The sequence below is a fragment of the Poromitra crassiceps genome, assembly GCF_964638095.1.
Source record: "Poromitra crassiceps genome assembly, chromosome: 17".
Classification (NCBI taxonomy): Eukaryota; Metazoa; Chordata; class Actinopteri; order Beryciformes; family Melamphaidae; genus Poromitra; species Poromitra crassiceps.
The window spans coordinates 25,687,656-25,702,146 of record NC_139635.1 but is presented as its reverse complement, the minus strand read 5'-3'; the positions used below and the strand labels follow the sequence as shown (position 1 = coordinate 25,702,146).

Sequence of the window (14,491 nt, the reverse complement as noted above, 5' to 3'; positions counted from 1 at the left end):
ACTTTGTTTTTAGAGGACTTACAGTAGATAGACAGGAAAGGAGGGGAGAGAGAGGGGATGACATGTGGTAAAGGACCACAGGTCAGAGCCTTAGTGGTACCTGCTCTACCAGGAGGGGAGAGAGAGGGGATGACATGTGGTAAAGGACCACAGGTCAGAGCCTTTAGTGGTACCTGCTCTACCAGGTGAGAGAGAGGGGATGACATGTGGTAAAGGACCACAGGTCAGAGCCTTAGTGGTACCTGCTCTACAGGAGGGGAGAGAGAGAGGATGACATGTGGTAAAGGACCACAGGTCAGAGCCTTAGTGGTACCTGCTCTACAGGAGGGGAGAGAGAGAGGATGACATGTGGTAAAGGACCACAGGTCAGAGCCTTAGTGGTACCTGCTCTACAGGAGGGGAGAGAGAGGGGATGACATGTGGTAAAGGACCACAGGTCAGAGCCTTAGTGGTACCTGCTCTACCAGGAGGGGAGAGAGAGGGAATGACATGTGGTAAAGGACCACAGGTCAGAGCCTTAGTGGTACCTGCTCTACCAGGAGGGGAGAGAGAGAGGATGACATGTGGTAAAGGACCACAGGTCAGAGCCTTAGTGGTACCTGCTCTACAGAAGGGGAGAGAGAGAGGATGACATGTGGTAAAGGAGCACAGGTCAGAGCCTTAGTGGTACCTGCTCTACAGAAGGGGAGAGAGAGAGGATGACATGTGGTAAAGGAGCACAGGTCAGAGCCTTAGTGGTACCTGCTCTACCAGGTGAGCCACCAGGACGCCCCCAACTCCATGTACATTTGAAACAAAACGGCGGTCATTTGAAAACCTCTCTGCCTTTCCAACGTTAAGCACAAATAAAACAACTTTAACAACTTGGTTATGTTTAGGCAAGTAAAACAACTTGGTTAAGGTTAGGGTTAGGGTTTGGGTTAAATAACAAAAATGTTCATATGAAACATACCTGTAGACGCTGGGACTTGAACACGGCTCTCTGGTGTGAAAGGAAAGTGTTTACGCCCTCCATCCACACCCGACCACAACAGCATTCCTGGCCACCTTAAAGCTATTTCAATAGCAGACTATATCTACCTGTATCTAGTCATGTGTGACTATATCTATCTGTATCTAGTCATGTGTGACTATATCTATCTGTATCTAGTCATGTGTGACTATATCTACCTGTATCTAGTCATGTGTGACTATATCTACCTGTATCTAGTCATATGTGACTATATCTACCTGTATCTAGTCATGTGTGACTATATCTACCTGTATCTAGTCATATGTGACTATATCTACCTGTATCTAGTCATATGTGACTATATCTACCTGTATCTAGTCATATGTGACTATATCTACCTGTATCTAGTCATATGTGACTATATCTACCTGTATCTAGTCATATGTGACTATATCTACCTGTATCTAGTCATGTGTGACTATATCTACCTGTATCTAGTCATGTGTGACTATATCTACCTGTATCTAGTCATATGTGACTATATCTACCTGTATCTAGTCATATGTGACTATATCTACCTGTATCTAGTCATGTGTGGGGAGGATTTGTGAAATGATTTATAATGATTGAAATATGATATTAGTAATAATGACCAAACATGAACACGTTTATCATAATTGTGATAAATGCATTTTTGTGAAACAATACGTTTTTGAAGCCTGTGGACTTCTTCAAATTAAATGATATATTAAGTGAACTCAAGGCCTTTAAAGTTATTGAACAGCATGAAGGAAAGTACAGTATTTTTAGTCTTGAATTCTATTTTAGACGTCTTAAAAATGTGTTTTTCTGTGTGCTGCTTTTAAAGTGAGACATCAACCCAGACGGGCAACAACAAATGATCTTGCATTGATTTCTCACATTAAGCAGGTTTAAACATCTTAAATGGATCCTGATGAAACTGATTTTCTAACCAGCCAGTTTTTAAAGCCATTTTCTCCCCTCTGATTATTCTCTCATTTTCTCCCCATTTTTAATTGGCCAATTCCCCCTGTTTTCCTGGTCGTTGCTCCACCCACTCTGCCAATCTGGGGAGAGCCGTAGACTAGCACATGCTTCCTCTGATACATCTGCAGTTGCCAGCCGCTTCTTTTCACCTGACATTCCATTGCTATTCCCCCAGTTCAGCTCCCCCCCCTCCTAGCTAGGACGTTGCCTTACAATGTTTTATGTGTTTATTGGTTTGCTGTATCAGGCGACACTGATGTCTTTTTATAATCCCAGAATGCTATCAGACCTTATGATGCCATTTACACCTGTGCTAGATGGATATGTAAAGATTAGCAGTAGATAGCTCCAAGGCTAAACACAAAGAAACTGACTGTACCTGATCAATGGCTCAATTATTAGCCTATTTCACATCCATCCCAAATCAGCCTTTTTGTGTCTAAAATGCAGGAAGTAACAATATAAAAATTTGATTGCATGCCATTTATATGAGTGCATGCCTTCTAATTTTCATATTGTGTTACTTCCTGCATTTTAGACACAAAATGGCTGATTTGGGTGGGATGTGAAATAGGTGTATATCTGGACTTGTACGTTAGACTAAAAGAGCTGCTCCAAGTGGAGTCAAAGTGAAGTTGGCCTGGTTTATATATGGTTTATACCGTATGTTACCTGATCAAATTTCAGTCGTGCAACTTTTTTTTCATAAATATGGCCCCAGCTGTTTATTATGCTTAGCTATGTACTGTATATGTTAACAGTCATCAGAGTCCATAAAATGACATCTTTGCCAACTGTTTCTTTGTCAACTTGCCTGATTAAAGAAGCGTTTCTGTTCACAATAGGTTACTGATACAAATCCCTCCGTGACTGTTGCACTGTTCGTAAAATCATTCTCTAAGTCACACTGTTGACCAGACAGTTTTCTCTGTCAGGTTTCAGTCAGCGCAGTGCAGTGAAGGGAGAGAAAATGCTGATCTGATTCTTGACATGAGGGGATGTCCTGGAGAAACCTCAAGCCCAGGTGCAGTATATCATTTATCATGTTGTGCCAGGTGCAGTATATCATGTTGTGCCATGGGGCCAGGTGCAGTATATCATGTTGTGCCATGGGGCCAGGTACAGTATATATCATTGATCATGTTGTGCCATGGGGCCAGGTACAGTATATATCATTGATCATGTTGTGCCATGGGGCCAGGTGCAGTATATCATTGATCATGTTGTGCCATGGGGCCAGGTGCAGTATATCATGTTGTGCCATGGGGCCAGGTACAGTATATATCATTGATCATGTTGTGCCATGGGGCCAGGTGCAGTATATCATTGATCATGTTGTGCCATGGGGCCAGTTGCAGTATATCATTGATCATGTTGTGCCATGGGGCCAGGTGCAGTATATCATTGATCATGTTGTGCCATGGGGCCAGGTGCAGTATATCATTGATCATGTTGTGCCATGGGGCCAGGTGCAGTATATCATTGATCATGTTGTGCCATGGGGCCAGGTGCAGTATATCATTGATCATGTTGTGCCATGGGGCCAGGTGCAGTATATCATGTTGTGCCATGGGGCCAGGTGCAGTATATCCTGTTGTGCCATGGGGCCAGGTGCAGTATATCATGTTGTGCCATGGGGCCAGGTACAGTATATCATGTTGTGCCATGGGGTCAGGTGCAGTATATCATTGATCATGTTGTGCCATGGGGCCAGGTACAGTATATCATGTTGTGCCATGGGGCCAGGTGCAGTATATCACTGATCATGTTGTGCCATGGGGCCAGGTACAGTATATCATGTTGTGCCATGGGGCCAGGTGCAGTATATCACTGATCATGTTGTGCCATGGGGCCAGGTACAGTATATATCATTGATCATGTTGTGCCATGGGGCCAGGTGCAGTATAAAGTGCTTTGCAGAGAACAAACGGGACAAAGGAAACGCTAGACTGATCCCAGCCAGCTTCAACCTTTGACCCCAGCGTCAACCTTGACCCCAGACATCAGAGGAAAGTCCTGAGTCCTTTATCAGTCCTGCAAAATCACTTGATCTCTGCTCCTTAGATAGTGCTCAAAGGAAGGTAAACAACTCTCTCTCTGTGATTCAGTCTCTCTCTCTCAGTTCGCCTCTGCTGGTCTGTTTCTTCAAACGACATTTTTGGAATCCAGTTCACAAGAAAGCGAGCAGGGAGAAGAGGATGTCACAAGGGGAGGGTAATGGCAGAGAGATGATATATGAAGGGAACATGGAAGATAAGTATAACAGGTTGGTGACGGACTTACTTACAAACTCATCTGACGCTCCAGACTGGCTGCGAAGTAAAGCACTAAATATCATGATGCATCCTACTGTGCTCCTCTAGGACGAAGCAGCCGCGCTGTGAAGACTCGGACTCAGACAAGGAGAGAGAGCAGAGAGTCTATCTGGGATGTCTGACTAGAGAACAGCTGGTGATGATGTGTGTGGCGGTCGGACTGGCCATCCTCCTCGTTGTCATCACCGTCACCGCCGTGGTGGTCGCCAACAAGTCAGGTACACCCTTAACACAGATCAGTTCTGAGATCAGTTCAACACAGTTTCCAAAGCTGTTTTAAGCTGGTGGATGTGATCTATTTATTGTAGTCTTGATCGATACTAAACTGGTTTTCTATGGGAAGACCTGAACTGACTCTAATGAGATAGTTTGATCAGATTACATACATGTATCGATGAATATATTCTTATTAGATTATTATATATATATATATACACACACACACACACACACACACACACACACACACACACACACACACACACACACACACACACATACAGTATATTCATATAAAAGTGAGCCTGTCTGCTGTCTGCCTGTTTATATTTTTGTCACAATGCCTATGACATCATCAGTGATGCCATAGGCTTTGTGATATCCTCAGTGACAGTGATGTTATCAGTGATGCGAAGTTGAGCATGCCAATGGGCCTTTTTCACAGCCGCCATTTTGTGTCTAAAAGACAGGGTAAGCTCAGGTGCAACCAACTCTCTAATTAGGGCCCCAGGACCAGAACACCTAAATGGACTGGAAGATTGAAACCCTAATTAATGTGTTGGTGCACCTATGCTACTTCCTGCCTTTTAGACACAAAACGGCTGCTGTGAAAAAAGGCCTATAGTGCGATTGTGCGCTGCGCATGCCAATGGACCCTTCTCACGGGGGCCATTTTGTGTCAAAAAGGCAGGGGAAACACAGGTGCAAGCAAAACACTAATGAGGGTTTCCAACTTCCATGATTGGAATTTGGAAACCCCTGATTGGAATTTGGAAACCCTCATTAGTGTTTTGCTTGCACCTGTGTTTACTCTGCCTTTTCGACACAAAATGGCCCCCGTGAGAAGGGTCTATAGAGCAGGTGAGGCCACGCAGCAGCCGAGCTGCGGGCGAACTGCGTGCGGCGAGCCCGCGCAGTATATATTCGCAGAAGTGTTATTATCCTGGTTGTTATTATCCCATGACAGTCTACTCTAAATGCAGTTGCAGAGGCTTTTTGAATACTTGCGATATTTAAATTCTGACATGGACACGGTCAAATGTATCATATTGAATAATGACATACATAACGTAATATCAAATATAATATAAATAAATAATAAATATCACTAAGAAAAAAGGCTGTCAGTATCATCAGATTGTGTTGCTATTCTATCTCAGCCAATAACATTGCAGATTGATTAGCAGGTCATCAAAACATGAATCATTGTAAATGGATCATATACAAGGTTCCCACACCTTCAAGGACTTTCCAGGCCCAATTCCATCACATCCAAGGACCCAGCACGGCATAGTTTGAGACGGAGATCAAGGTTCATTACTGTTACAACACTGATCTTTTGTCATGAGAACTAGCAGGCTTTATAGAAGCTTACAGACAACAATGAAAGAGAGAGAGAGAGACTTGAATGTGTGACCACTTCTCAACTGTGCTGTTACATATTTCTATTCTTGCACAAAATATCTCAATTCAAGCACTTTCAATTTTAACTTCTATTTTCAAAAACGTTCAAGGTCTTGATTTATCTTTCTCTCAAATGCACAACCTTGAAGGAGTTCAAGGCCCCCTGGGAACCCTGAATAATGTAGTTGCCCAATATGATTAGATGGTAATAACACTAACCAAGTTTCATTGATCCATATTTCATAGTTCATATTTTGCACGGATGCTATGAGGCCCAGTGTGTTTACAGTCAATATCTGTCTGAGTGTCTGTGTGTCTCTCACTGTCCAATCAGATTCTTCAGGGCACCTCCCCTCGTTTCCTACTGGTGGAGACATGCTGGACTTCCTGGTTCAGACGGGTGACATCAGCAGGGCCGACGGTCTATTGGCTACCTGGTATCACCGAGCCAACAACAAGTCTGAAATGAACAAAGCTCTAGCAAGTAAACACAGGCACTCGTACATATACCACATAACGTATTATCCCTCTATTAAACGTTTATTCATTGGTTTCCTTCATCTCTCGTTTGTGTCTCCTTCCCTCCTCAGGTGATGTCATGATCCTGGAGGCTGATGTCACCGTGGAGGGTTTTCTAACGGCCAATCAGACGTCAGTCCCTATCATGGCACACCCCCCTGTCATTTATAGTGACAACACTCTGGACCAATGGCTGGAGGCCGTGCTCGACTCTAGCAAAGGTACTGGACATAGAAAGTGAATAGAATAGAATAGAACCATTCAGCCAATGTAAACCTGTCCCCTGCCTCTGTCCAGGTGTGAAGTTGGACTTTAAGGCTCTGGAAGCAGTGGGTCCCTCTCTGGACCTGCTGGATCAGAAGAACCGGAGCAGAGGCATCAACAGGCCCGTGTGGCTCAATGCTGACATACTGAGAGGGCCCAACATGCCGGGCTGGCTGCCTCCAGTCAATGGAACCGGGTAGAGCTGGGCAATAGCATTATTATATTGATATCACACAGGACTAGAAATCATCTCAGATTTTGGATTTTTGTGTGAAGCATGCATATACAATATCACCATAGTCAAGTGCAGACAAATTAAAGACTGTGCAGTGGTATTTAGACTAGCAGAAGAGAGACATTATTTGTGTACAAAAATCCTATTGTAACTTTCAGTTTGCTTGAAAGGTGTTCCACTTAGGCTCAAATTACCATTGAACAGTTTCAATGACAGAACGGTGAAGGATGTGGATATGGGCAGTAGGCTGGATACTCGTTGGTGACCTCGAGCAGTGGGTTCTCAAAGTGGGGTCCTTGAGGGGGTTTCCAGGGGGTCCCCAGCAAAAAGGGGGATCATTTATTTTCACTCTAATTCCATCCATAAGTAAAACAATGACAATAATATGTATGAATATTTTGGTCATGGGTTTCATACACTTTCTAGTTCAGAATCAGAATCAGAATCAGAAAGACTTTAATGATCCCCGGGGGGAAATTGGGACAAGTTACAGTAGCTCGCTCACAGAACACACATAGCATAAAATAAACAGTAGTAAATGCAATATTAAGCAAAATAAGCAGAAGAACACAACATAGCATAGAATAACAGTAGTAAATGCGATAATAGCAAAAATAAGTAGAATGTCTAAGAAGCAAAATACAAAATACGTAGAGTAAGTATACATTCCGTGTCAACACGTGTTTTCATACACTTTCTAGTTTACATACACTTTCTAGTTTGTAGAGTAGGATTTTATGATTGATGGTATCAAATGCTCTTGAGAGGTCAACGAACAAGGCAGCGCAACAACGACATTTATTTATTTATTTATTATTATTATCCAGGGTAGGCTGGAGACAATGTTATCAATGACTGAAACTGCAGCTGTTATTGTGCTGTGACCCAGGCAAATACCAGACTGCTATGGCTGTCATGTTTTTAGTATTTCTCTCTTCCATCCTCTCCTTCCTTCCTCCCTCCCTCCCTCCCTCCCTCCCTCACCACTTCCCAGATTTATCCAGTTGGTCCAGGAGAAGTTTCCAGACGTGACTTTGTCTACTGGATGGAAGGTAATGTTTATTCAGTTGTATTTATAGCCATGTATTTGAGATGTAAGCCCTTTATGTCGGGTCACTTTTAGTTTCTGTCTGTTTGGGTCAGGTTGGCTTTGCTCCTCCGGACTTCGTTGCCACCTACACCCTGTCCATGGTAGAAGAAATGTATGAGATGATCAGAGATGTCCCCCAAAAGGTAAAAACACACACAAGTGGGGAAAATCGTGTCCGTTTGGAGAAGCACTAGTGCTAATATGACTGCTACCAATGATATCCGTCATTTACGATTTGTTTACAGTAATTATAAGGTACCAAGATATCACAATTACTTTGATCATGATATATTGATGATTTAAAATGAGTAATTGACCTTTTCTAAGCCCCGCCCCTTATCAGAACCTAGGTCACCTTTCCCCTTTCCTAGACAGACAGACTGTAAGTCTATGGGAGGACTGTTTGAAGCACGCCCTCTTTGAACTAGCTAGCAGGAAATGAGAAAGTTGACCTAGGTTCTGAAAAGGGGCGGGCCTTTAGGAAAGGTCAAAGTGTGAAAGCCTATAAAAGTGGTTTGTTTCTTCAGGTGACGTTTCCTGCCCACGCCCTGTTGGTTCGCAGCGGCTGGCAGCACCTCAGCTGGCTGCTCAGCCAGTCGCCACGGTAACGACAACTTCACTGTCGCAAACAACACTGTCAATGTTTAGAACAGTGGTGCCCAATTTGGGGCCCGCGGGCCAAGTTTGGCCCGCGCTCTGTTTGTTTTGGCCCGCCACAGATTTGGGGGGAAAAATGCATGCCAAGCCAGGCCAGGCCAGGCCAGAGTGTGAGAGCAATTCAATCAATAGACAATAACATTGGTGTGTTTAAAATTAGATATTCCACTAAATATGGCTAAAACAGATTCAAACATGCAAAAAAGGCACAAAAAAAAATCGCCGCCGGCCTTAATTAAAAACATTTTTTGGGGGGGGTGGGGGGCCCCCCTAAGAGCTTCGCTCTATATTGAAATGTTATGTTAGATTTAGAATGTTAATTTTCTATAAAACACAATACATTTTAATGTAATTCCACAACATTTATTTTACATTTACTCCACCCAGATTGAGTTTTGGCCCTTCATGGGAAAGAATTTGGGCACCCCTGGTTTAGAAGATGGAGAGGAGCTTTTTCGACAGCACCTCTGGTGGTTGTGCCCCAAGCTCCCAGAGGTTTCACCATGTCACAGAGAACACGCGGTGCCTGATCATGGATACATTTATAGATGAGTTTTATATTAGCGAAACCAACGAAGTCATCAAAACTTAAAATATTTAGTTTCTCAAGGACTCGGAAGTGATGATACCATAATTGGCTTCCTGTCAAGAAATGTTATTGCACGATTGTATATCATCTTAAGAGGATTGATTAGTCGGACTAGCTTACACTATAACTCAGGTATGAGAAAATCATTGAGTGCATATAGATGTTTGCATCATAAAATAGTCGACAGTTCCTAATCATTCTGAACGTATATAGGTTTGCTTTTGCCACTCTGCTCACCATCTGTGTATGTTTCTCAAATTGCAGACTAGTAGCCTATCTAACATCAGGCCAAGATATTTAACCTCAAATACCTGCTCAATAGATTGATCATTGATCGCTGTCTCTCTAGGTTCAGTCTCACGTTGTGGCAGGGCTCCATTCACCCCAGCGTGGACGACCTGCTGTTCGTCCGCGACAACAGCCACCCGGCCAGAGTCTACTACGACATATACGAGCCCACGCTGTCTGCCTTTAAACGGGCCGCAAGTAAGCAAGCACATGGTCAAATGGGATGCCGGCAAAACAGTCACCCAGTTTACAATGGCAACCTCGCAGAGTTAAATATGACAACACTGATGTAAGGCAGGCAGTGAGTACCAGTCTGTCAACCAGTCACTTTATTACAGTCAGTCTAATAGAGCTTTACATACCATCTTATACATGTCATATAGGCTACCATACTACATCATCCACATACATACTACCTATTCTCACACATCATATACATCCTTTACTAGGTCTAAGTGGCTATGTTTAATATTACCAGATTATGTTGAACTTCAAACTGATATTGTAAAAAGGTTACACCACCTACAATGTAATAATCCCCAGATAAAGTATTTGTGTACTATAATATTATCAGGATAAAATCATTACAATATCATGTTATTACATTTTTTATTTGAATCACTTATACTCTAAGTGATTCAAACATGTAATAACATGACACTTAACACATAACACATAGAGGGAGGTTGTATTTGTTAAATATGATATTATTGTTATTTATTACATTATCAGTTGCTACAAGTGTCTAAAATGATTTCTGTTTCTCTTGTGAGCAGAGGCTGTTGGCCAAGCCCAAGACTGAAAGGGGTGTGTCTCATGTTTTGGTGTAAGTATTTTGTTGCCGTTTGCGCTCATTTATATGTTTGTTTGTGTTTCCAGGGCAACAAGGCCGTCTGAGGCGATTCTACCCCGGAGGAGACCTGATGGAGTACTTCTACCCAGACTCCAACTTCCTGTCTGGAGGCACAGAGCGGGACAGCCTGGCCATCCATTGGTTCACCATCACTGACCGAGCCTCCCTATTGGCTCAGCTGTCAGGTACGTTTTGGCTTGCTGGAAAACACAAACTCAACTGTATCATCCAAAGTCTACAGGAAACTTCAATCGTGGTGTTACTAACTTAAACGTGACCATGTTGGTGCATGCTGCGTATCACGCGTATCCCGGAGGCTCAGTTCTTCGCACGGCCGACGCGGGTTCAAATCCGACGCGAGGTCCTTTGCCGCATGTCATCTCTCCTTTTTTGTCTGATGAAGGCAAAAATGCCACCAAAAACAATCTAAGAACAAACAAACAAACGTGACCATGTTGTTCTGACAGTTATTCCCTCATACTAGCAAGGGTTCCAACACCTTCTTAAACATTAAACAGAACCAATTCCCTCAAATTCAAGGCTTCACCACGGCATCGTTTGAGACAGACACACCTGACCGTTGCACTTTCTTGAGGCAGGTGGCGCATGAAACAAGGACGCACAGACGGTGGGAGAGACAGAGACAGAGGGAACGTAGCCTATTTACTAACGTTGAAGGCCACTTTTCCTATTTTCAACCAGATTTGTAGAAGTACAATGTGATTAGAACAGTATAAATGAACAATGTTTAACTTCACTCCATCTCCACCCCCCTTCGTTTGCCTGGCAAAATTCCTCCAAATGACGTCTTGGAATGATGTATATTGAGGATCTCCTGTGGTATTGTTTCTGTATTGAAATAGTGTCCATAGTACTGATCTGTCAAAGTTCTTGGCGGCTGTAGTTAATATTCACCCTCATTTCCTTGGCTAGAGATAATAATCGTCCATATTACAATTGACTAACAGCAAAAGGCACCTGTAAGATGAACGCAAAGCTACTCGGTCTCTTCTAACTTTTCCTTGTGGCCGCGTTGTGGCACTACAGCGTTTTCTCTGCTCATATACAGTAGTGCTCCAATTTAAAACAATAATAATAATAATTGCACTTAATGTTCTACTACACCATCATATTCACAGTGACAAAATGATTCTTTAAGTAAAAAAGAAAAATCAGAAGAACTTCCTTTTATATTGCACAAAATATATCAATTCAAGCACTTTCAATTAATGCAATTAACGCAGCATTCATCTTGCTCATCTGTCCTGTTCTGTTTGTAACGTCCATGTGTGTGCAGAAGGGGCTGGTGGCATGCTGCTCGCTGCTGTGCGTTGTGACAGCAGCCGGCCTGACGTCCCTCTGGTGGACGGTTCTGGTGTTGACTCAGACCCGCTCACACTACAGGTACAGCTGACTATCACCATACGCATGTTACTGGCAGAGGAAAATCATCTCCAAACATCAGCTACTTATGAATCTGATTTTGACTGGTTTTGGATGCGTTTTGTAAGTCTCAGTGCCATGAGGCAGAGATTGAACTGGAACAAAATACTTCCATCTTTAAAAAAAAGTGTATTAAAATGCATTTTTAATATGATTTTGTTATGTGATGATGATGATTACAACTCCTACTACTACTATTAGTTGACTCAAATGTGGGTCGCTACAGGCTTCGACATGATGACGTTGTGTGCAGGACTTGGTGCAGCTGGTGGGGCTGCAGGCAGGGGGCTCGTGGGGGGTGCACCTGCAGGTGCAGAGCCAGGAGCTCCTGGAGGTTTCTCTGAGGCTGCTGGACGCAGCGTACAGCAGACAGCAGCTCTACAGGCCCGTCTGGGTCAGCATGGAGGCTTCACATGGCAGCTACAATACACAGGTACCTGTCTGTCTGACCGTGTCATTTCCCTCCCCCAATATTTTTTTCCCAATGTTTTTCGGAATACAAGAACAAAATAGATCAGTCTCAGACACAGGAAAAGGAGAGAGAGAGAGAGAGAGAGAGAGAGAGAGAGAGAGAGAGAGAGAGAGAGAGAGAGAGAGAGAGAGAGAGAGAGAGAGAGAGAGAGAGAGAGAGAGAGAGAGAGAGAGAGAGAGAGAGAAAAAGGCACACATATACAGTATATTGCATTAGGCTACAACGTGGTGCTACCAGCCGGGTGAGGTGCTTATGTGCTTGCAAGAGATGTTCCCACGCAAGGGGTCCACGAGAAATGAGCCGGGCCAGTCACCCGTCGGCCCCTAGCCTCGTCGAGGTAGGCCAGAAACGGGTCCCAGATAGCCAAAAATCTCTTAAGTGAGTTGGTCATCAGGAACCTGAGTCTCTCCATCCACACAACTGAGGCCATGTCCATCAACCACATCAGCTGAACAGAAGGTGGAGAGTGGGACTTCCACTCCTTCAGAATGAGTTTCTTGGTGACAATCGTCCCGCGTCAGAGACTGCTGCACAGCCGTGGGGAGGAGCAGAGAGGATTCAGAGCAGCCGGAGATGGCGAGTCTGACCGTGTCATTTTAATATTTAATAGCTACACTGGATATGTATTCTATCTGTAATACAATGCTTCCCAGTCAAAAAGAACATTTCACATATCCACAATGGCATTCTTCCTAGGACAAATGACCTTGCTTTTGCCATTCATGTGTATGGGGTTTCTCATGACAGATATCTGCAGCTGGATTATGACTAGTAATTCTGTTTCAGATATCTCCAATTTAATTCTGACTAGTCATAACCAATTCAAGATATCTTTAATTCCCTTGAGTTCTCGATTATCTACATAGTCCTATTTAGATCTCTTAAATTAAGTTTTAACTAGTCAGAATGAGTTGTAGATATCTCAAACTGGAATTAGCAATAGTCATAATTTAATTGTAAATATCTAAATTATTATCAAGTTATAGATTTCTTGACATGTTTTTTTTCCTTACTTTCATATCTGTAACTGTTGCGTTGTTTTGTTTTAGATAACTTGAATGAAAATTCTGACTACCGTAAATTCCGGACTATAAGCCGCGGCTTTTTCCCTGTTTTTTGGCCTTTTTTGGCCCCTGCGGCTTATATAACGGTGCGGCTTATCTATGGATTTTTTCAAAAAAAAAAAAAAAAAAAATCTCTCTTTTTTAGCACTCTTTCTAACTATAAATCCACTTCTGTTTTAATTTCCTCTCTTGCCCTCTTTTCACCACACCGCGGACACTGTGTGCACTGTAAAAAAAAACACAGGTGGTGTTGTGTTATGTTGTTTTGTTGAAATGTTAATAAATGGGAGCTTCCTCAAACAGCCATCTCTTTCCCGACAATCCCCTCTGTGCATGAACCCTTACATATGGTAATTAAACATTAAAACACAATAAAAAAAAATACCATTAAAACACCCGCGGCTTATAGTCCGGTGCGGCTTATATATGTAAAAAACAGTCAACTTTGCAGGTGCGGCTTATACTCCGGTGCGGCTTATAGTGCGGAATTTACGGAGTCACAATGTCATTAGGACTAGTCAAAATGACATTGTTAATCTTGCAATTTTGTTGTATGACATACAATGACAATAAACGACTACTACTACTATCTGTAATGTTATTTATGAATAGTAAAACTTAGAAATGCTAAAGTGGCTAGTTGCCATAGTCATCCATGTCTGTATTGTACATAGTCTCTCTAAGCCCCTCATCTCTCTCTCTTTCAGCGGTTTGTGTCCACAGTAGAGAGGCTGTTCCCCCACGTGACCCTGGTCCTGGCGGGGCAGAGCTGGCCTCCCCAGACCCCGTCACCCGCCCCGGGACGCTCTCAGCGGGTGGCTCTGCGTCTGAAAGCAGCCTCGCTGCCCAGCCGAGCGGAGGAGCTCCGCTCGCTAGTGGCCCTGATGGACAGATATGACCTCGTACTGGAGGAGGAGGAGGGGGCGGAGTGGAGTGGAAAAGAAGTCTTGAAGACACTTCTGACCCAGCGTACGGGGAGAACAGACACAAGGCTGTATGTTATATCTGACCAATCAGCAGCCGCCACACTCGGACACATGGACCAATCATAAAACTCAGCAACCATGAACCAACCACAGACATTAGACCAATCACGACATGACCAATTCAGAATTAGAT

At 43.3% G+C, this 14,491-nt stretch overlaps 1 protein-coding gene across 1 annotated transcript; it reads left to right on the top strand.

Moving 5' to 3' along the window:
• The first annotated feature begins 6,258 nt into the window (after positions 1–6,258).
• On the top strand, positions 6,259–14,485 carry fam151a (family with sequence similarity 151 member A). Its single transcript, XM_083654007.1, has 11 exons — positions 6,259–6,382; positions 6,489–6,638; positions 6,715–6,877; positions 7,911–7,968; positions 8,060–8,149; positions 8,534–8,610; positions 9,602–9,738; positions 10,420–10,578; positions 11,691–11,797; positions 12,090–12,269; positions 14,080–14,485. The coding sequence occupies exons 1-11, from the start codon at positions 6,274–6,276 to the stop codon at positions 14,422–14,424; spliced, it is 1,575 nt and encodes a 524-aa protein (XP_083510133.1). The 5' UTR covers positions 6,259–6,273; the 3' UTR covers positions 14,425–14,485.
• Positions 14,486–14,491: the final 6 nt, after the last annotated feature.